The sequence below is a fragment of the Talpa europaea genome (assembly GCF_964194135.1).
Source record: "Talpa europaea genome assembly, chromosome: 4".
Classification (NCBI taxonomy): Eukaryota; Metazoa; Chordata; class Mammalia; order Eulipotyphla; family Talpidae; genus Talpa; species Talpa europaea.
Window position 1 is genome coordinate 74,570,107 of NC_140070.1, and position 24,532 is coordinate 74,594,638.

General features: G+C 34.6%; 1 protein-coding gene across 1 annotated transcript in view; it reads right to left on the reverse strand.

Annotated features, from left to right (window-relative positions):
• ROBO1 (roundabout guidance receptor 1) overlaps positions 1 to 24,532 on the reverse strand; it is a gene marked incomplete at both ends in the record, with an annotated part of 751,012 nt that overhangs the window by 325,225 nt on the left and 401,255 nt on the right. Inside the window, one exon of the mRNA XM_084232634.1 lies at positions 1,111 to 1,437. Coding sequence (XP_084088760.1) covers positions 1,111 to 1,437 — 327 coding nt within the window. The remainder of the gene's footprint in view (positions 1 to 1,110; positions 1,438 to 24,532) is intronic.

Genomic DNA, 24,532 nt, shown 5'->3' on the forward strand with positions numbered 1-24,532 from the left:
TCTGCATATAAATTACATCAAATTATCAATATTCTTAGACAATATGTATACATCTTCACATATAATTACGTGAAGTTAAACTTAATTTGAAGTAGATTTAAACTGCCTGTGTCTCCAATCCCAATGTAATTCTCAATTTCTGTCATACAAACATACAAACATACACAGCAGAATTCTTTCAAAGGAATGAACCTATTTTGAATGCTTATTGAAAAGAAGTGTAGCCCAATTCTTATTCAAATACCATGCACATCCAGACTCTAGATACAATTTAATCATCCTTAAATCCTTCTTGAGGTAGTTTCAAATGAACTGCATTTGTTATATGTATAAATAAATTGAAACACCAAATACCTGAGGATTACATATACCTGTTTTCCTACCAAGGAGCAACACAATAACAAAGATGAAGATAACACATTATAAGGCATAGACATCTTTTTTTTTTCCTCCATATAGCTTTGCCAAAAGGATAATATATTTTTAAGAATTAGAAACAATTTAAAGTCATTACCTTAGGGTCTCCCTGATGACCTAGGGGTTCCTGTCTTACGCTGCTCCCCTCAGAGTGTATTTCAGTAGATCTGCCTGTTTTGCCCCCCACTGTCTCTGGTGAATCCTCTCCCCACCCCCTCTTCACACCTGGGGCCTACACCTCAATTCTTCTACACAAAATAAATAAAATAAAATTACTCCTTTAAAAAAAATAATAAAACCATACCTGATACTATCATATTTACACTACTTGAAAATATTGCTCTTAATGAAGACAAATGAAACCACATTATTCTCTAACAGAAACATTCTTATATTCAATATATTTAAAAGCAACAAAGGAGAATTTCAATACAAATGTTCAATAGGAAAGAGCTCCAAATCACAAGTAAAATAGTTCAATATTATGTGTAAATTCCAATTTAGCTTAAATAACCAACTAGGATGAGACATGTAAGAAATTCAAACAAACAGTGGGATCCATATTCAGATGCAAAGCCAGAGACTTTCCTTAGGTAAAGCCTGTGATACAGGTTTAAGTATTATTACCACTATCAAGGCAAAGAATCCCATGCATCATTCCCTCCACAAAACACAGAAAGTCAGTTTACTTACTAGCTACCTCCAGCGATGCATTGTGACTCACAGCCTCTCCGAGGTAATTCCTTGCTACACAGACATAGACCCCTTCATCAGGCCTACTTTTTCGTCCATGCACTATACGTAAGAAAAATAAAGATCCACTTGGCAGCAACATTCGGTGTGAGCGCGGGTCATCTTTGTCTGTCTCCACTCTCTCCCCCCCTTTGTACCATTCAATAGTGGGTGTGGGGCGGCCTTCAGCTTTACAGTTCAAGGTTGCAGGTTCTCCTTTTGAGACAATTAGGTCTGAGGGGTGTTCAACAATGCGAGGTGGAAAATCTTCCTGGCGAAGACGGGAGCCTGCAGAAGAATGGAGAAAATAGCTTCATATTACCACTTGTAAACAATTTAATCTCATTTCAAAAGACTAAGCTTAAGAATGGCTATTTAAACCTGGCATACTATTGACCTTCCCCTCCTATCCCACTTATTAATTTAAGGTGTCCACTTACCAATACCTTCAATCTCTGAATCCTTTTGACCTCTCACTTAGAGAGTTCTCCTGTTTAAACTTTGTCTTTGCAAATGTAACAGTGTAATCTAAAAAGGGGAGATTGCAGGTTCCCTGCCCCACCTAAGGAAGGGTGGAGCTGACAGACTAGAGGGGAAGCTAAAAAGGACTGAGACTAGAAAGGAGGTTCCTGGGGCAGAGGGTCATGTGAAGAAACCATGCTTGCTTCCTGGCCTTGGGACTTGAACAAGAAACTTGGGAGACATAGAAGGAGACACTTGCAAGAAATGTGGGTGAGAAACCTTTGGGGAAGCTAACAATGGCAGTGGTCACCTTGTTTTGCGCTTTGATCTTGCTCCTTTCCTTCCAGACTTGCCTGGCACCTTGTGTTCTTTTCTTATATTTCCCCACCAGAAGGTACCTTAGACTTGTGGCAAGTTTTCAGGCCTCAGTGGCCCCTGCTTTAAGCCAACCCTGTTTGGCTGGACATTTACCCATGAGGGGATGGGTGACTTTGGATGTTTATCGGGGAACTATATTCTTTCTCTTCTTTTCTTTCTTTTGCACACTAACTGTATTGAATTTCTTTTTCTAGTGACGGTCTTACACACTAAGAGTGTTATAGGGTAAGGAAAAATGTCAGGCTATTCTGCCCTCCTGCCATCAGGACAGATGATGGATCCTTGCGGTCCTGAATTCATGCCTGATGGCAGGCACCTGGAGTAGGGTGTGGGCATAGGTAGATGGGATTCACCTGGGCTAAGACTGGGCTTTTTAAGGTCAGCGTCACGGGGACGCCAGCAGAAGCCAAGAAGCCGAGAAGAAGCAGAACCACGAGAGAGAAGCAAGAGAAGCAGAAGCAGAGAGAACGCCAGAGAGCCCAGATAGAGTGAAGATTTGCTGGGGGCTGGGAGGACTGCCAGCCTCCCGGCCCCCCAGCACCCTGGCCTTCCATGTACCTGGTAATCCCAATAAAAGACCTGCAAAAAAACCACTGAGGACTCTGACTCCTCCTTTACCCGGTCTGCTGGATCAGAAAACCTGCATTGTGGTCCATTCCTGCCCTTACAAGTGTGTTTTGTCTTTATGTGGCAGATGACAGAACCCAATTTGAGCAGGCAGGTTTGGGGGTCCTGGAGTGCCCCTCAGCCAGCCTGCTAACACAAATCCTGTCTGCTCTTCAAATTCCTTGTCCACAAATTCTTCAGGACACCTCATACTGTCAGTTTGTACCACCTATTTGTCTGTTTTTGCAGAGGAATGTGTTAGAGAACTATTCAGTATTAGAAAAAATGGCCTGGTTTCCTGCAACTCCTTAATATCTCACATCATCCAAGACTTTAACAAAGTACGTGCTGTGTACTAAAGGGCATTTATGCTCCACTACATGGTGAAACTATTCTTTATATAGACTTTTGTAATTGCCTAAATATTTATTAACCAATCTTATCAGCAATAATTAAGTTAATATTATACAACACATTAAAGGTAAAATGTTAGATCACTGAGTTTAAATAATTAAATGTAATGTTAAAATGGGAAAGGATATTGGGTGAGGAAACCACATAATAGATTTTAAGTATTACTTATTCAGTCTTGACTGTGGGTGTCATTTAAATATTTCCCTTGTCTGTACCTTATTTCTTGTAATTTCTAAAACAGGGATCAAGATTCAGGTTTTTAAACACTCCTACATTATTATTATATACATAGATTTAATAAGAAAATTTCTTAAAGCTTTTGCAAATTCAACAGCCCAAATATTATTTGAGTTGCAAACCTTGCTCTCACTTAGTTTTCCAATATCAAGGAATAGTAGAAACTATTCTTCCTTGTAGAAACTATTCTTCAAAGTAGAAACTATTCTTCCTTGACACCTACTAGTCCTCCCCAAAATTTCTTAAATCATTCTACTCATCTCCATCTCTAGAGCCATCTCAGATCAAATGCTATCAATTCCCACAAAGATTTAAGAAAGCTCTTAAATAGCTCTCATTCACTATAGCCAGATAAACACTTTGAAATGCAAATACAGTCTGGGCCCTCCCCTACTTCAGTAACTCTTAAAATAAACTCAGTATTCTTAAGATAAAGTCCTTAAGAAGACCATGGAGAACTAGTGTTTTCATTTCCCTATCTTGCTCTCAGACTATTCCACTACTTTCTCTATTGTCTTCACCCCAATCTTCTGTTAATCTACAAATACCTTGTGCTTCCTTCTGTCACAGGCCTGTATAGGCCACAGGGTCTGGACTCAAAATGACAGTCCACTAGTTTATATTCACTGTTTTTTCCAAATCCCTACCCACTCTGATCTTTACAAGGAAAGTAAATGCTGCTTTATAAACCTAACTCACACTATATAGCTACCCTCGGGGTAAGAAGGATCAGAATTATTTACATTGATTTGTTTGATACTTTGAATGTTGTCTCTCTTTCCCTTAATATGTGAGATCAATAGTTCTGATTTTGCTCACAGTTGCTTCTCTCATGCCTGGCAGAGTGCTGGTCCATTACAGGTAATCAATAAATATGAGTAGAATAAATGAAAAAATAAAGTGCTGACAGGAAAGACCTATTTGAGTGGACTAATATGAAGCTTAAAAATCATATAGTCTATAAAGAGAATTTAAAATTTTTAATTTTGTTTTTTTAAATTTCAATCAATATGCATATTATTTAAACTTTTCTAGCCTGTAAGCTCCGTGTAGGGCTTATTTATATTTCTGTTTAATTTATTACTATTGCAAATAACATTTTTTTCATAATGAAATGGAAAAAGGAATGGTGAAATTAAGTGATCTATTATTTGCCTATATCCACCATGAAACAAAAAACATATATAATGTAAAATGTTGGTTAATAGTATTATAAGCTGAAATACAAAGAAAAATACCTTGGAAATCTATACTCTCACAAAATCTAGATTGGAGTTAGATGAAATTTAAATTGGATTTAGATAATTCAATTACATCTACTAGAAGACTTCAGAATATAAAGCATTTATAATACATTAGTGACCATTACTTTGGCAGTAATCAAGAAAGGTAGATGCTAATATTCAACTTCAAGATAATATATATTTAATTACAGCAAATTTTATTTTAAACTTTGGTTTAAAATAAACCACTTCAGGTAGGATGTAGGGTTAGGCTCGAATAGGCTACTTTGAGGCTCCCTGAGCAAGGCAGTGAAAGAATCCTGAAACTTGAGATGGGTCTTGAACAATGAATCAAGATGAAAAGTGATTTCAGCTGCAAGCTAGTTGCAAGAGAATATGGTAAGCTTGTGGAAGCTGCCAGCAGACTGGTAAGGTGTAAATATAACGTGCATTTGAGTGATTGGGAAGTGTGTTTCTGAAAAAGTGGCTACAAGCAATAATGTGACAGGCTTTGTACATCAAGTCAAAGTTCTGGAATCTAACTGAAGGCAAGAAAAATATTGAGCAGGGGATCACCTTGATTGAGTTTGGTTTTAAAGAGCTCACTAATGATAGTATAAAACTGGATTACAGCAGGCTAAGCTAAGCGAAGATTCTCACACTCTTCAAGAAATAAATTCTGAAAAGTTTAACATTAACAGTTGAAAAAAATTGGAGATTTAGTTACATCAACAGGATCTACTCAATGCCAAGGTGAGGGAACAGGGAAAGCAGCAGCAGTAGGTAAAGAGATTATCAGAAATGGGTGAAGGGCAATCTCAATGCAGGTAGAGAACTGAAGAGTGGGATTTGATGATAGAAAGGACAGAAGAGATGGGCCTCCCCTAGTGGCGCAGGCGGTTGAGCACCGCACTCTGCAGCACCGGTTTGATCCCGGCCAGGCTGATGAGGGTCCCACATGGCACGGCAGACCTCTCCTGTCTCACCCGCTGCTCCCCTCAGCAGTGTATTTTGTCAGTCTGCTTGTTCTGTTCCCCCGCTCTGTCACTGGTGAATCCTCTCACCCTCCTGTGCTTCTGGTCTGTGCCCCAGTTCTTGCATAAATAAATAAATAAATCTTTAAAAAAAAAAAAAAGGACAGAGATGATGTATTTAATATGAGACATGATGAGTCGGGGGCACTTCTAGAATGTCCAAATGGATATGAAGAGTTGCCAACTGAAAATCCAAATCTGACTTCAGAAATGAAATCTTGGGAAGAAGTGCATGAGACTCAATCTGGAGGCTGAAGCCATGGGAAAGCTTAAAACTATCTGGGGAGACTGTGGAGAGGAAGTAACGGCCAATAGCAAACCTGGAGATCACCCAGACGCCACTAAAGTACAGTGGAGCTTAAGACTTCCTCTCCTAACCTGCAGTCCCACACAGCAGGACCGTAGCCAGCATGACTTCTGCGAGTTGAGAACTCTGAGCCAAGTTTTCACCATTATGTTTGTACCTCAGTATTCGGTATAAGAGTTTCAACAATAAAAATGCTTTCTCTGTTATTAAAGGCTAAGTTTTCAAAAATTCTCTGAGGAATACTCTTTCCTCGGGTTATTAATGGGGGGGGGTGTAGTTCTTGGGGTCTTTAGTTTTGCTAATACCTATTAAGTAGCATTTCTCAAACTGATGTGGCCATGAACTCTTCTTTTTTTAGGACATCTTCTGAAATTTGCTTTAAGAGAAAATACACTCTTTCAGCATTTAATAATCTAGAGAATGAATAGAGGTTTAGCAAAAAAAATAAAGGTATTTGACTGCAGAGTTAATACCTTTGAAAATCATAAAAAACAGAAATAATTTCTCATAATGTCTAACTTTCAGGAAGGGAACTTTCCAGTTCCCAAGTGATAATTATAATGACTGATTGGTTAACCTCAATAATAAAAATTATAAATGGCAATCATCACCATTATAGAAACTAAAATAAATTATGCATTATCAAGTCAAAGCAGGAAGGAAAAACATGGAAATTAAAACTAGTATTAATTTTCCATCTTCTCCTATATCACAATAACATCTTTATGAGGAGGGGTTGTTGTATCTGGCATCCATATGGGGGAACTAAGACTCTAAGCTGTCTTTCAACTGGAAGGTGGTAGTGCCGGGATTCCATCCTAGTCTAATTCAGTATCACTGCTCTTTCCAATTATTCCATAAGTACTTCCAGGATCAGTTAGTTAAAATTCATAGAGAAACAGGTTTTGTCCATGCTGGTTTCTAACACTGGAGATATTCATTCTGATTACTTTTTTTTTAATGTAGATTATAGAAATAGCATGAAGCACTAAAACCTAATTATTCTTGCCTCTTGCAAACACAGAATAGCAAGTTGTAACTCTTATGATTTAACTAAGTAAAGACCTAAAAGATAAATAAATGAGCTAATAAAGCTTCCCTCATATTGTGTCATCTTCTCTAAAATGAACATATTTTTTGAGTAAATATCCTTGTATCATCAGAATCTCAACCCCTACATAACTGCTTGCATAACTTGAAATGTGATATAACTGTCTCCCAAATTTTTTTCACCATCACATTTGAGAAAAGTCATACAATTTCCATCAATATTCATGACTCACTTTCTCATAGGGGACTTTTCAGGGAGTTAAAATCAAATAGAGAAGAACACACAGAATCTCAGAGTACAAGTGAGAACCACAATATTCACAACCTTCCTCTAGAAGGGGTGTCTAGCTCCATCTGTCACAAAACTTCTCTCTCTGTGATATCCTTGATTTGCTGTTCATGAAGCGTTTTCACTCTTAAATCATAAATTCTGAGTTTCTATATGACACTTGACAACCACCATTTCAGTTATACTAATTCAGAGTATTTTTTAAATATGATAAGACATAAGATTTATACTGTACTTTGCAATACCAACTTTCAGGTTCCATCCACACTTCGACAGGAACAAAAAGTCACAAAGAAGAGAGAGTAAAAGAAGAAATGAGGGACTTTGACAATGATTTCAGATGATATTATCAACTGTTCTCGACAACAATCCTGGTAGAATTTTAGGAATACAACAGAATTGACTCCAGCCAGGCAAGGCCGACATCAGGGAAAAAGGGCAGAGCAGGATTCCTTCAACAAATGCCCGGTTGGAAGATAAAATATAAACACCAGTGACTGAAATATCCAAATATTTACACAACCACAGCTGGAAAAAGATATACACGTAAGTGCTAAGTATTTCAAGGAAATATATCAAAGTCACATGAGATTTATGATGAGGAAACCAAACTCCACATTGGAAGTAAACTGTTCCCTCCTTTAAGACATCACTTTTACAGAAACACAAGCAACTTACCATCCAAGAGATGAGTTAGCTGAGGTATGTAAAACACGGACACTCATGCACACACAGTCACACACAAAGTCTTACTACTTTTCATACATAGGATTTAATTATTTCTTCTAGCATTGCAGTAATATTTATCTCGGGGTGTGTTTATATTTTCAAGTCTGTTTCTTCTTAGTAGATTGAGAAAAACTATTTTATGAACAAAGTCTTGTTTTGATTTGAATTTTTTTCATATTCTTTGGTATGTAAAATTTGAAAACATTAATGATTAAAATATCCATTTGTAGCATTTTTAATATTGAAAGGTCTCACAGCACACAATATTTGTAAAATTGCTGAAATCACAAGAGAAACTAGTTCAGTGTATAGTTGACAGATACACAATGAACATTAAAAGACATCTGGTGACATCTGTCCAACATGGGGGTAGGGGTATATATATTTGCCTTGACAACATACCTATATTTATAAAAGAATACCTATATTCTTAAAAGAGCTTTGACTTTTAACCTTTTTATTTAAGCTCCATTTACATTTTAAGGAGCAGAAGGCCTCCAATTATTAACATAAATCCTATCATGGGCACAATCCTGTAATTTTCCCGTCAGAATTTCATTCTACAAGAATATCTTTGTTAAAAATAAGACAGCACCCATTAATTACTCACCATGTAGAAAGTAGACTTAAATATCCTCTATGGAGATATACACATTTTTCAAATACACTCACTATTAGAATCAGTATAAAAACAGATCACCCTTTACAGATAAAATAGGTAGCTTCACCTGAAATTATACAGTAATGCAAGGGAAACCAAACATATTAAAATAACTACATGATTAATAGACCATGCCATTTTCCTTAGATACTAACTTACATCCTAATTTCCCTTCATTATAATTCTACCTAAAGAGTGGGGACAAGGGAACATTTTCTAGCCAAAATTTAGAATAATCCCAATAATTAACTGAGCACCACTTTTAGCATCTATTGTCAACTAAAAAGATGATCTAAATAGACCAAAATGGAATTGCAGGAGTGAACCTTGGTATTTTGTAATATTCTTAAGAATCTAATATCAAAGTTCTATGTCTCCAGAGACATGAGAAAGACTGACAGTAGCATAAGTTAAATTTTAGAAGCAATATTACTTGCCCCCCCATTTTTAATAATATGGACTCTAAGTAGAAGAGACTTTTCCATCATGAGACCCCAATATTGCAGAGCTTCTAGGGAATTAACTGCAGGAATTGTTTCTGCTAACTCAAAACAGGTAAGATTTCACTCTCAGCTGTAACTAAAGGGATTGGAGGGTTGAAGTTGGTTAGGTGGGTTCAGCTTTTCTATTTGCCTTTTAGTAAGATTTCCAATTACATGCAAATAGGATGATTTTACCTGTGAAATGCCAAACAAAAACGTTTGCATATCTTTTAAGTCCAAGTTCTCTTATTCTCCTATCCATCATTTTGCCTATATTCTATTAAGAATTGGGACTTCCTGGTGGCGTAGGCAGTTGAGCAAAGCACTGTGAAGCTATCCACAACCTCTGCAGCACAGGTTCGATCCCAGCTGGCCGGCGAGGGCCCCACATGGTGTGGCAGACCTCTCCTGTCTCGCCCACTGCTCCCCTTAACAGTGTATTTCTGTCAGTCTGCCTGTTCTGTTCCCTGCTCTGTCTCTGGTGAATCCCCTCACCCTCCCGCACATTTGGCCTGTACCCTGGTTCTTGTATGCATGAATAAATAAATCTTTAAAAAAATTGTAATAAGCATTTACAACACATGAAATATAAAATAAAACCTCTGACCTCATCAATTTGAATTTTATCAAGGGAGAAGGAATGGTTTACATGGATAATACCGAAAAATAAGAGCCACACCAGGACAGGCAATATAGTAGGAGAAAACGTATTCCAGAGGAAGCAAAAGCACAGGCAAAATTTAACTAATGCAGCATTTGTGGAAAAAGCTTATTAAATCTTAAGAACAGACTCAATTTGCCTGGATTCAAAAAGGGCACTGCAACGTGTTAGTTGTGTGAATTCTGGTAAATGGTTTAACCTCCCTAAATGAAAGTTTTTTCCATCTGTAAAATGAATATAAAAATAATGCCTATCCATTATAGGTCAGCATACTCACTGATGCTAAATTAATACTATACTGACCCATAGTTTGTAACCTTTCATGTAGTACTTTTGAAGTTGGTATAAACACCATTACTTGATTTTACCATCCTCTTCCCCACCGTCTCCTGGAATTACATTAGGATTCTCACCAATTTATACAGAATTCAATTACTTTTTTCCTAAATTTCTAAGAAATTTTAAAATTACTCTAGTCTCTAGTTTTTTGGTTTTTTTTTTCCAATGAACCAAGTCTTCTTTCTTGTTTTTGTTTGTTTGTTTGTTTGTTATAAGATTTATTTATTTATACAGCACTGGGTACAGTCAGAAGCACGGGAGGATGAGAGAATTCACCAGAGCCAGAGCGGGGAACAGAACAGGCAGACCGTGGAAATACACTGCTGAGGGGAACTGCGGGCAACAGGAGAAGTCTGTGCGCCATGTGGGACCCGCACCCAGCGGCCGGGGATAGAACCGACGCAGCAGAGGCTGTGGGCAGCTTCACAGCCCAGCACTCAACCGCTGAGCCACAGGGGAGGCCCCCTAGTCTCTAGTTTTAATTGGGAATTCAACTCAAAATAATTTTTCATTTACACAGTTGTCAGCAAGTTCAAGCACAATTCCAATAAAAACACCCTTGAAAAGGGATGAAAAACACAATGAAACAAAACTAGAATGCTTAGCACAGCCTACTGATTATTTAACTAAGGATGCTAAGGAGATGACTCTCTCTGAAGTCAGCTGTAATAGGGCATAACTATTCTTTGTGGAAAATATCCCATATAGTTCTGGTATTAAAGCTATTATTTTCAAAATTTAAAAGACACAATAATGCTTTAAAATATTACTCAAACCATAGCTGTTGTAAAAAAAAATGTAAAGTAATATTCATCATTTTTTCTTTACAGAGTTGCATTCATTTTCCACAGAATCTGAACATTACAGATAAAATTTACTGTGTCAATAACTAAAATCAAATACATTACTACAAAAAGCTTTCAATTTCATTTCATAGATAGTCAGATTTGAGCCATAGTTGAATCAGGTGATGGACTCATGTCTGCAAGATGGAGAAAGGAATTGCAATTTTAAGGATAATTGCCTAAAGACAATTACACTTCTGGAAAACAAAATACTTAAAACAACCTTTTAAAGGATTACTCCAAAATCCTTATAGGAATGCAGTCAACCACTCATTTTTAAAGTCAGCCAGTACTTCTGACATAAGCAAGAATTTCTAAAGAAAGTCTTATACACATTAGCAAATTGTCATTTTTACCTTTCTGTATCTTCCACATTTATCTCTCATTATATATCAGATTTAGTTCTCACAGATTCTAACCAGCACGCTAATAAAAGTGCTGAGAGGCAGATTCTAATCATTTGACATACAAAATATGCAGAGTTAAAGGGTATTACAAATGTAACTTAAAATCTATTTAGTAAAGAGGCAAGTAAACAATTCATCAGTGTGAAACAAAGTTATGTAAAGTTGAGCTAATAAGGAAAATTTCCTCCAGACACAAAATATCAACATTTACAATTTTTGATGCAAAAAGCCAATACAATGGAATGCAGACACGAAGCCATGGCCACCTTGAAAACATTTGTTTAGTACAATTGATGAATGAAAACTTTTGGAGACACAAACTTTTGGTCCATTCAGACCTTCTTTAAACTTAATTCTGAAGACATTGAAACTTGCGCACAATATCATGTTGGCAATGTACAAGGATTAGAAGACTAAGCTCTACAATTTTAGAAAAGGAGATAGACTAAGAGACTGAGGCAGAGGGAGAAAAAAAGGCTTAGAAAAAAGATCTGAAAAGAATCTTAATGTTGATTTTGTAGGGACTTCTCTCCAACTTTCTCTAGTCACGAATTATTCCATGATGCTCTGGTGTTATTTTTCACAACAAAATATTTGATTTTAGAAGAGTGAAAGGCAACATAATTTATATATATATGGAGAAAATAAAATTCAACTTTTGCTAACACGTTAGCATTCATTTATTCATTCATCAAGTATGTACTAACCATACATATTCCATCAGAACTGTGCTAGAAGCAGATGATTCAATAGTGCAAACAAACAAACAAACAAAAAACAGTTAATGTGACTTATAAACCAGTGTACGTTTAAATATTACATTTGCACCTATATGCCTGTTAACCAACAATAAGTTTTGTGGGCACAAAGAAGTAACCAGTAAAAATAGTTGTATATGTGAAACTTCACACAACAGAATGAGTGGAAACGAACGCCTTTGACCAAAATTAACTTTGCTGGAAAGGTGCAAAGTCTGTATGAGATTAAATGAACAGAGGCCACAAGCCCTGAGGCACAGAACTGCTTGGTCATGCCCTATGTGATCACTAGGAGTTCAAAGACTGGGTTTGGATTTAAACTGATTAGCTGGTATCAATTGCCTCTTCTGCTTAGGAAGCAAATACACCTAATTATTTTATTTATCTTCAATACCATTACAAGGTTATTCTGAGTCTCTCCTGCCCAAGAAAAATCATTTTTTAAAAAAAGCTTTAAAGTATTTTTCACTTCACATTTGACTATTTTTGAGCAATTCTGAGATCCTCCATTAAAAATAAATGAAGCCCCAATTACATTATCAAGATATACTTAAATTTTTCCTTCCCATCCTCAAATAACTAGTAGAATATCTCACTACCATGGTGTTTCTTTTCTGCAGCACTAAAACAAGAACTGAGATGGAAAGGTTTTGACTTTGAATTTTTGTTTTATTCATTTTAGAACAGAATTCGAAAAACAGCAATTTTCTTTTGAAACAGTATTTTTTTTACTATGTGTATGCATTAGGTGCATTTAGATGTTATTAGAGGCAAACAGATAGTTATCAAAATGAAGCCTCCCAAAACAGAAGGCACTGGTATGCCAAACCTGAATAGTAATGGTCCATTCAGTAGGTAACCTTTAAAATATATTTTTAAATATTTAACAAATAAATGTAACCAAAATGCTGCGATGTGTCATCCTTCATAAAAATGTTATACTATTTCTCTAGTTTCTCAGTGTTGTTTATTGTATTTAAATTTTCTCTTTTAGAAAAATCTGGGATGGGTTTGAAGTATAGCTAAGCACGTATACTCTTCAGTCCTACTTTTTGGGTATGATGACTTAAAGGTGATATTCTACAGGAACTGATACTTTACAAGTATACAATTTGATTTTAATAGACAATAGAGCTTAAGATATAGTAAGTTAGAAGATAAACCTACTGTAATACATGTTTTTGATATTACATGGTTTCCTGAAATCATACTGGTTTTAAATATTTTTACTACTAATTATACAGTACTACTAGCAAACAGTTGCACAGTACTTAGCATGCATTACACTTTTCTAAGTGTTTTAAATACATTAACCCATTTAATTCTCATCAAAAAAAAAAAAAAACCAACAACCCTGCATTGTTTGATAGATGAGAAAGTTAAGAAAAAGGAGCATTAAGTAATTCATTGGATGTCACAAGTTCATACAAGTTAGGCTTTCCAGTGATTAGGTTCCAGTGTTTATGTTTGTAACAGCTCTTCTGAACTGCTTCTCTTCTTAGTTGTGTGTAGAATCATAATACAATATTTAATATAAGCATTTATTTAAAAGACTAGAAGTATATGACTAATTGTATGCTCATGAGAATATATTCTTCAAAGATAACAGGAAATAAAATTTCATTCATATATTCTCTCATTGCAAAATGACTGAGTTGAGAAATGGAAAGAAATTTCACATTTTGTTTCAGTTGTAGAAAGTAAAAACTAATATAACAAGTTGTCCCAACTTTACTCAACTAAAAAAGAACCAGTTCTATAAACACCATCCCAAAAATCAACAAAAACTAAAAAAGTTATGTTTCCATTTGTAAATTGCTTTCATATGTGAAAATACACTAAATAATATAATTTAAGAAGTAATAAATGTATCAGAAAATATGGAAAGTACAAAATAGAATAAAATCTAATGTATAATCCTATCTACTTATAGAGGAAAATCAAGGTTATTATTTGGACATATTTGTATCTAGTGTCATTCTATCAATATTTACACTTGTAATATTCTATAATTAACATTTTACTTACTATAAACACTTCGCCCTTTTACTAAAAACTTACATACATATTTTAAATGTATGAAGTATGCATCTCACTGATGTATTGCAATCAACTGTCTTGTGAGAATGTCTTTATTTCCAATTTTGGTTTAGAATCATTATGTTTATACACAAATTATTTACTTCATATTTCACCTTAGCTAAGGAATTTGGTAACTCAATGTGTTTGAAAGAATTTAAGGATTTATGCATATCTTCAAAAATAAATTGTTTTAAATATGTCTTTTACTTAAATACTCTAGTAATTCCAAGAACATTTGACATCTTGTTAAAAGTGCTAAATTCCAACTCTGTTATCTGTAGTTTACAGCTCTCTGGGTCTGTAATTATAATGTTGTCCTTTTAAAAACTACTTTAAAATTCCTTATAATCCCTTACTATACAGAATTGGAAACTGGTTATGAATGCACTGTTATATATCAGATTTGTCTACTATATCCTTTTCCAAATAACATTGCCTTTTAAGATGGATATTTATGCCTTTGATTGGGTTTATTCTGATCAAAAGCTCTCTCTAAATTCTTATGCTTAGCCAAATCCTTGCTTTCACTTAAGATTATACTGGAAGGAATTTTGAACTAAAACAGTATTTGTTAATTCTCAAAACAACATTAAATTCTAATCTTAGAAAAATCTTTGCATTTTAATTCTTACTTATCATTAGCCAAACAACTCAATGATTTAAAGGTATAATTTGGAAATGAATAATTCTAAATTTTGGTGATCTAATTCTAAATTAGGTAATCACATACATAGCATCACTTTAGTTACAAGTCTCAAGAACTGCTTACCAACAGGATCCCTCAGTATTGGCACAGTGATTCCTCTTTTTTTGAACATAGCTTTCCAATAAAAGCATATCAAAAAATCCAAGTATTTGTGCTTTATTAATATAGACAAAAGTAGTAGGATGAAATTAACTCATTATTTTAATACACGGACCCCCTCCCCTCCACTTTAACCATGACATTCCCAGTTTCAGCAATCAAAATCCCCTTCAGTTTGTTCTTGGTCAACCAAAACAATTGATCACCTGCTCTACTTAAAAAGACACATGGAACAGATTTGAAAGAACATTTCATCCAAAAATATTCATCATAGTAGATGCTACCAAAATTATTAAAAGGTGAAATAATACATGTTGTGAATCCATGTTATTCAAGAGTTTTTTTTTTTTTAAGATGGAATAAAGAGTATATTCAAATTGTCTTAAGTGCAAGCTGTTTTCAGACAAAGAATGTACTCATCCTATGCCACAGTGACTAAACATCATGGGAAAAAAAAATAGTCAGAAGTTTCTTGGTCAACTTATTAGCCAAATAAGAAAACAGGTTTACTGAGAGATCAAGTATGTGAAGGAAAAGAATGACCACATTACTATTGGATTTAATTTTTCTTAGTTTTAATATAAGTTTAGAATAGTCTACTTAATGTAGAAATATAGACAGAAATTCGATACATAGGGGAAAGCTACAGTAAATTCTCTATTTGTTTTCTTTCTGTGGTTTAATTCTAAAACCACTAGAATGATGATTGTAAAATGGCAGACATCCAAGAAGAAAATAACTAGTGGCCCACCCACCAATCAAAAAGGAAACAAAGAAAGAAAAAAATAATCTAGAATGATATATGGAATTTCTTTCAATTCAACAAATGTTTTCAAGTAATTATTCAGTACCCAGTTCAATAAACTATATGCAGAAGTTTAAATTTGACCACAGTTAAAAAACATGTAAGAAGCGCATGGGGAAGAACATAAATCCGTTTGAATGCTGTACTGTTGATGAGATTATGTTTTAAAAATTCAACTACATGATCAACTAACAATACATGTAAAGAAACAAACCTGTGTCCATATTCTGTTTGACATTTAACACATCAAACTAGAAATAAATTAAAGATACATTTCAAGGTGTCTTGTTTAATTATTTTCAACTGACTTTAACATAATGCTCAACCAAAGATAGAATTGAAATAAGAAAAGGTGCAGTCAAGAATAATTAGTCAGAATACTCCAGATTGCAAGATTCAAAAACTAACTAGAAATTTCTTCAATACAAATTTTTGAATTAGATTTTTAGTGAAAATACACTGCATGATACTACAATGAAAGATTCAAGTCATTATACATTTGTCCAAACCCATTAAAGTATAACACTAAGCAAATAGTGACTTTGCATAATTATGTAGTGTCAATATAAGGTCATCAATTGTAACAAATGTTCTACTCTGTTGGGGTAAATTGATAGTGAGGAAGGCTATGTAAATGTGGGGCTGGGAGTATATTCTGTATGGCTTTCCTTCAAGTATGCTACAAACTTAAAGCTTACTGAAAACAATGAAGTCTTAATTTTTTTAAATTAGTCTAATTAGAAATGTAGTGTTCTTAAAAAGAAATAGCGATATCTGCCAATGCACAGATATACATATCTATAGATTTGTAACATATAAACATTTCTCCACCTTTAGTATTATGTATATATAAATACATATATCAATTTAAAATAATGACTTAGGATTTATATGACAAAAATGAAATTATAGAGAAAGAAAAGTAACAAAATATAATGATAAATACTTAAAAGAAATAAGTATGACTACTGATTATTTCCTTAATAAACTCTTCTCTTGTAATAACATAAGCAGACCTTTATTTCTAGTGTTTCACTTATTTTTGCTTCATTCTGACCATTACAATGTTACATGTTCAGATACATAGTAAACGTGAAGCTTATGCCAATTTCCAAAGTTCCATTTCCTTTCATAAGTCTTTTGAGACATAATGCACAAAACATCATTTTTACTACAAACTAAAGAAAATCCCATCTCTCTGGGTTATTACCACATATACATATAAGCAATATCCCCATGGAGTTCTAGATTAAAGAAGCTTATCCCTCTTAGCAAACCTGATATCAAAATGAGTGCAAAAGCCCTTTAGAACTATAAGATTTAAGATTCTGTGTATGAAAAAATAGTTTAAAATGATACAGATGAAATGAAATAATAAGAAGCATATGATGCATAGGAGATGGTCAAGGAAACAACACCACCAAGAGTATTCTACAGAATTAATAAATGGTTTGACTTAATTTTACATAGCTAATTAGTTCTATTGGTATGTTTAAGAGTCAGTAAAAAATAAATGGTGCTTTGAAAAAATCTCAAAAGGACACAGCTAAAACTTTTATAACTTTCTCATTAATCTTGAATATCAAAATACAATTAATAGCTAAACTATGTTTCTATTCCAATTTCATTAGCTATTCTCACAATCCACAAAGATTTCTGAAATAGATGTAATTATTCTCCACAATTTATAGATGAAGAAACATAGAAATTAGGTAACCGAGATTTACAGGTACTGAGTGATGGAACAAAGAATCAAATCCCTGCATGTGTTCCAGAAGTTGGACGTTTAATCCTGAAACTTTGCTAGTAAAAAGAACAAAACTGTTTCATAGTTTACCTTGAATAAGAACAAAATTCATAGACCAGAGTTGTTGTTGTTTTTTTTTTTTTTAACTCTCAGATTAATGTAAGAAAAACTAGAACAATACATTGGTTCCACATGGCAGTTGAGGGGAGAGAAAGTGGTGGAATCATATCAGAATATTTGGGCTTTTTTCCTAGACTCTACCTCTCTCTCCTCAGCTAATAGGTTAGTTTATCCATAAAATGAGTTTAAAATAGCGTGGTAAAGCTGGAATGAAAACATAACATTGTCGGGCCTCCTCGGTGGCTCAGCGGTTGAGCGCTGGGTCGTGAAGCTGCCTGCAGCCTCTGCAGCGCCAATTGGATCCCTGGCCACCAGGTGAGGGTCCCACATGGTGCGCAGACCTCTCCTGCCTCCCGCTGCTCCCCTCAGCAGTGTACTTTGTCAGTCTGCCTGCTCTGCTCTCCGCTCTGACTCTGGTGAATTCTCTCACCCTCCCACACTTCCAACTATACCCAGTGCTTGTATAAATAAATAAATCTTAAAAAAAAAAAAACAAACATAACATTGTCAACCCTTGCATTTTCCAAACAAAAGAAAATAACCAACAGGTTGAAATTATTTGATCAAAGTTGACAATAAATAATCCCTGGTAGCCAGAACTAGGACTCTGCCTTCTGAATCCCATAAGAATAAGGCGAGAAGTAAAACTTTTTGTAAAAGAAACTAAAAGAAGAGGTCTTTTTAGACTGTTGCAGATGTGCTTCAATGTCTCTGAATTCTTTAAAATGGATGCAAGTTTCTCTGTACATTGCATGTAAAAATATAAAATGCAAAAATGTCAACATCTCCTAAGAGGTCCTAATTTCCACAAGAAATACAAGGGTACATATCTTTACTTTTTTAAAAAATGAATAAAGAAACGTTCAGAAGAGTAAATAACTTGCACAATATCTCTGAAACAATTCATTGAGAGCTAAGAACCAAAGTAGAAACTAAGGACTCCAGAGCCTGCAAGCCTTACACAGTGTTGCCATGGTACACTGACTCTCTTCTCATTTTAAACCTCTTTTCACACCTACTTTCACTTAATGCTAGACTCAGCTCCCGCTGAGTGAAGTAACACCTGCTATTATTCCCTTGTCCAAACAGGAAGTTCAAGTTTTTTTCTGTCTAGAAGTATTTTAGCAGACACTCATACTATTAAGCAAAAGGAACAGTAATAACTGACACTAAGGATTGTGCACTTGGTACCTTCCAGGCGTTTGCTTGGAATCAGAGCATGCTATCTCCTCACAATTATGTAGATATAAATATATCCACGCTAATGTTGGTAAACTAACCCTATCCTTCAAAATTCTACAATCTAGGTGTTCGGGAATTTTAAAAAGTTTTGCAGCTTCAACTTGATAGAGGTTTATGTGTGTTGTTAAGCTCATAGTTCAAGAATCAAAAACAAAATAATATAACATAAATGCCAAAAGATAAACAAGAATCAAAGTTAAGTGCTGGGGCAGAATGCTTGCTCAGAGAAGATGGAGTATCAGTTCAACATGGAAAGCTTGGATTTATTTGGGTTGGTGAGAGGTCTGTTGAAATAACCGGAGTTTTGTCTTTATGAATGTACTTGCAGTTTTCTAGAAAGAAGATCCATTCTTGGAAAAGGCCATCAGATTCTGGAAGAAGGGTATCAATGCAAAGCTTTAAAAATTAATCAACAAAGTGAATGGGTATATTCAGTTCCCCAGGATTACCATAACAATCTAAAACAAACAGGATGGATTGAACACCAGAAATCTATTGTCTCATGTTCAAGATCAAGATGTCAGCTCTACTGGTACCTTCTAATGGTTGAATCTGGCAGTTCCCTGGGCAATGATGCAATTTCTACCCAAACTTCATTTTCACATGGCATTCTCTTATGTCTGCTTCTGTACTCAAATCTCCCCTTTTTATAAGGTCATAATCATAATGAATTAAGACTAACTCTAATGAATGCATTTAAAGTGTTAGTTTTCATAGCAACAACAAATGTTGGTGAGGTTGTGGAGAAAAAGGAACTCTCCTGCATTGCTGGTAGGAGTGCAAACTGGTCCAACCACTATGGAGAGCTGTCTGGAGATTTCTGACCTACTAAAGATAGAGCTTCCATATGATCCAGCAATTCCACTCCTAGGTATTTACCCAAAGGACACAGAGACATCAATTCCAAAGGGCACCTGCATCCCTATGTTTATAGCAGCACTATTTACAAAAGCTAAGCTATGGAAACAACCCAAACACCCAAAAATAGATGACTGGATGAAGAAGATGTGGTACATATACACAGTGGAATATTAGTTAGCAATCAAAAAAGATAAACACATGCAGTTTGCAGCAACATGGATGGAGCTAGAAGGGATCATGCTCAGCAAAATAAGTCAGAAATAAAAAGAAAAATACCAGATGGTCTCACTCATAGCAGGAATTAGAAAACCTAAATAAGGGACCAGGAAAAAGACTAATTAATACAAAGTAAAAATCAAAATCAACAAGCAACTATAAACCAGAGACAAACTACGGGGTAGGAGGAAGAGGAGAGGAAGGACTAGGGTCAAAATAAGGGGGGGTGCAATTGTATGGGGAATATAGCCAAAATGAAAATGCATACATTGTACAAAAATGAAAAATGAGGTAAAAATTATATAAAATAAAATATTAATAAAAAATTAAAATGAAGTGTTTGTTTTCAAAGACCATATCATCAAATCGTGTCATGTTTGAAAATATTTGGGTTAAGCCCACAACAACTTTTTGGGGCACATATTCAACCCATAATCTTGGGATAAGCGTAGGAAAGCAGAAGGATGTTTCAAGTGGGTATAGAGGGAACAGAGGATAATATGGTAGTAAGAAGCACAGCATGATTTGTTTGAAGGGTTTGGTCTAAGACTACTAGAAATAGGAGTTGTGCCTAGTTGTAGATGTCTTAAAAAAAAAGAAAGAAAAAGTCTAGGAAAAGTTTTTAGATTTTTAGTCTATTATTAACAAAGAAATTTCTAAAAGATTTTGAGAAATAAAATAAGAAAAAAGTTTGTTTAGGAGCTCAAAGGTCACAGAGTCTGACAGGATTAAGAGAAGTGGATGTTCCCGGACCTTATAAGAGAATCACCCCTGAAATATAAGTATGAGGCAACAAAGGTAATGACAATGAAAAAGAAATGAACAATTCAAGAAGCATCATGGAGCAAGAATTCATGCAACTCAGTTTATCACCTCTTAAGTTTGAGTCAGAGTCAAGAATAAAGCTAGTGTAGAGATGCCTTTATATTAAGTTTGTATTTGAGATGGCAAACAACACTGCAAATCTCAGTTTTGTTGTAGATTTTATATGATCTATTAACTCGATGACTTTAAAAAAAAATCACATTGAAGCTCAATAGAGAGTACTAAAAAGAATGGAGAGAAGAGTTTCTCTTCATCTCATTCCCAGGGAGTTTCTTTATTTCAAGAATTATGCTTCAAAACTATAACTATACTATATATTTCCCTAAGATAATTTCACTTCATAATTTATTTATTTTTTTAAGATTTATTCATTTATGCATACAAGAACTGGGGTATAGGTCAGCAGTATGGGGGGAGTGAGAGGATTCATCAGATACAGAGTGGGGAACAGAATAGGTAGATGGACTAAAAAACACTGCTGAGGGGAGCAGTGGGCGAGTCAGGAGAGATCTGCTGCACCATGTGGGTACCCTGGCCAGGGATCCAACTCATGCTGCAGTGGCTGTGGATAGCTTCATAGGTTGTGTCTTAACCCCTTGTGCCACCAGGGAGGCCCCTTCACAATTTAGAAATTTTATACAATAATGTCAGAACAAGGCTATTGAACCAATATTTGTGCTTAAGATTTAATGTTGAAATCATGCACATTTATACAGAATCTACATGATGCACACAACAAGCTGGTATAATTTAGGACAATATTAGGACAAATCTTAAACGTTATTTAGACCACTTAGCTTCATTTTTGCAGATTATCTTTAAACACACTTTATAAAATCATAAAATATTGATAGTGTTCCTATTTTTTGAGCACAGTAAGAAATATTCTTTGGAGGCAGTTTTTGAAGTGAGAAAATGCTGTTTACATGAAAAGAGCTGTCAAATGATTATCATTCCAAACAAGTGAAAGCCATGTAAGTAATCTTTTTTTTAAACATTTATTTTCAAAGAAAGAACAAAGAATAAAGTATGCAATCTATTTCATTGGAAATATTATTTTAAGAATGAAAACTATTTTGTAAAGAAAAGTTCTGCTCCTACTTTTAAAAAGTATTATTTAATAAGGACAGCTTAAAAAAATAATTCCCAATACCTCAATACCTACAATATGGCCAAATGTATTATTCTGAGCCTCTATTTTAGTCCTAAGAGTACTTTTGCAATCACAGTTAAAATGGTCTGTATATACTCTGCTACAGTATCTATGAGGCTTTTTGACCACTCGAAACTCAACTTTTATTTCATTTATTTTAATTAATTTAATTTACATGCAACTAGTGATTACCATGCTGGACAGCACATTCCACTGTTAAAATAAATGCAAAGTGTTAAATCAAAATCTATACCGTGGCTTTTAACCACTGGTGTACAACACAAGTCACAATTTATATCCAAGGATCCTAGCTGCTGGGGAACATCAGAGTGACCTGGGGAGTCAGTGGCTTGTTAATAATTCAGATGTCAAAGAACCCTACTCCTAATCTACTGAATCAAGTCTTTTAAAAATCTATTTTGAATAAGCACCAGAAGTAATTCTGATGCACATTAAAGTTTGAGAACACCTGACCTATTTCTGCTTTATTATAAAGGTGTGTCACTGTTCCTCTAACAGGAAATATGAATTTGTAGCATTGAACTATCAAGTTCTAGTATTAAAACATATTGCTTTAATTTAAATAACATTCTCACCTCTTAACTAACTTTTCTTTTAGAACACCATCTCTATAGATAAAACTGGAGAACAAATTTGTTTCACATTCTTAAATGCCATTAAGTATCAACTAATTTCTGGACAACCCATACTTTATCAGCTCTGTTTCTCTGTAGACTCTATAGCAAATGAATTATCTGCCTTGATTATCTCACAGAACTCTTTAAAAAAAATATTCTCGAGCTTGAAATCCATGACCTAATACTTGTTATCTATTACATCTATGCAATGCCATTTGCTGAGTCTCAATTTCCTTATCAGTAAAATGATATAAAACTGAATGAAAACTCAGACATATCACAAAATTGTTATGAAGACCAAATGTGAAGTGCCTTCCACAGTGTCTCAGAGAAATAAATGCCAGGTATCCAGTTCCATTCCTCTGGACAATTACTGTTTTTCTATTTATTTCCTTTTTATCCACTCATCTGTCAGTATTGTTGATAGTTGCCTGAAACCACTTAACCCCTACTTGCAGTTTTAGGGACCACAAAGAGCTCTAGAGTTGTCTCCCTTGGGCATGGGAAATTTAAGGACATGGCTCCTCAAATCAGCCTTGTACAGCTGTTCTGTGTGACCTGGTCACCCTCCCCAGCCCCTCACCCTACTCTCCATCCCTGAAGCTGGGCTATTGTTTTATTACTCTAAGCCATGCCTCTGTTCCTATAATTCTAAGTGAAGCCTAGTTCCTGTAACTAAAACCTTGCTTCCCTCTTCATGACTTTATTTTTAGCTTTTGCCTTACATCCAGCCCTCCCTGGTTCGGTCCCTCCAACAGAGAAAGAAAACTATGCAAGGAAGATTCTCTCACTTATTGAAGATTTGGAAGTGGAAGTGTCCTTTGCCTGGACATGGAACTTGTGATATATTTTGTTTAGAAACAACAACGAAATAATGATAAACATGATTTATTATTATTTTTATGACGTGCTATAAAGAGCAGGTCCACATTTTTGTTGTATTTTCTATGTAAAAAGTTAACCCATCATATCAATATAAGCAATTTCCTAAAATTAAAAAAAGCACCAATATCTAGTAAAAGTACTTAAGATTATAGGAAATGATTTCTTCGTCCCATAAGGACGAACTGGTATAACTGAAGGTTATCCTAATTTTTTTAAATTTGTTTTATACTGGCTACAATTAGATACAAAAAGGAGGATTACCTATTTTTACTCTCCCAAAAGTAAAGACATCACACATATACAAATGACACTTTCTTACTTAAGTCTAAGAATGTAAGCTTTCTGGTAGAAAAGAGAAGTCTTCATTTTATAGTAATACATGAAATGAACAGTAGTCAATATTTTATATTAAAACAGATTATTTTATAGTTCTATTTCAAAGATATCAAAAGATCCTCTGAAAAATTGTTATCTCATTCTCAAGTCCATAACACTATTTTGAGGACCAACCACTTTTGATATGTCAACTTCATAAGGACCTTGAATTAGCAAGACACTGAGGTAGATATTCAGCAGATATAATAAAATGGAAAGCATGATGCTTTATGGTATTTGTAGAAATGCAACTTTCAATAGAATAAGGACTTTTAAAATAAATAAATATGGACTTAAAAAATAAATTCCTTGACCATATAAAAATAATTAAATTGTAAGAAGAAACTAAAGAATCAAGTTTGGCCAAACTTCTTACTTCTCTGTTATAGGAGCTGTGTTTAGGTCAGGTCAATAACAAGAAGGTGTAACTTTTCACAATGAGGCAGGATGCAGTTTACTTTTCACACATATACGTTTCATCCACATGATAAAACAGCAAGTTTTAGATTATATTTCATTACTGGCAAGAGCAAATAAAAATGAATTGTACGGTTGGTAAATTAGGGGCCAGTACTAGGCATTTTATCTCTATATATACCTAAGATATCCCAATTTTGAAATATTTACAGGTGAAGAAAGGGAAGTCCGGATGGTTAAGTACCTTTTGTGAGGTCTAATTTTCTGTTAAATCACTTGACTCTATCTACACTATTCCAATAAATTGAAATTATCTGAATTTCTTAAAGC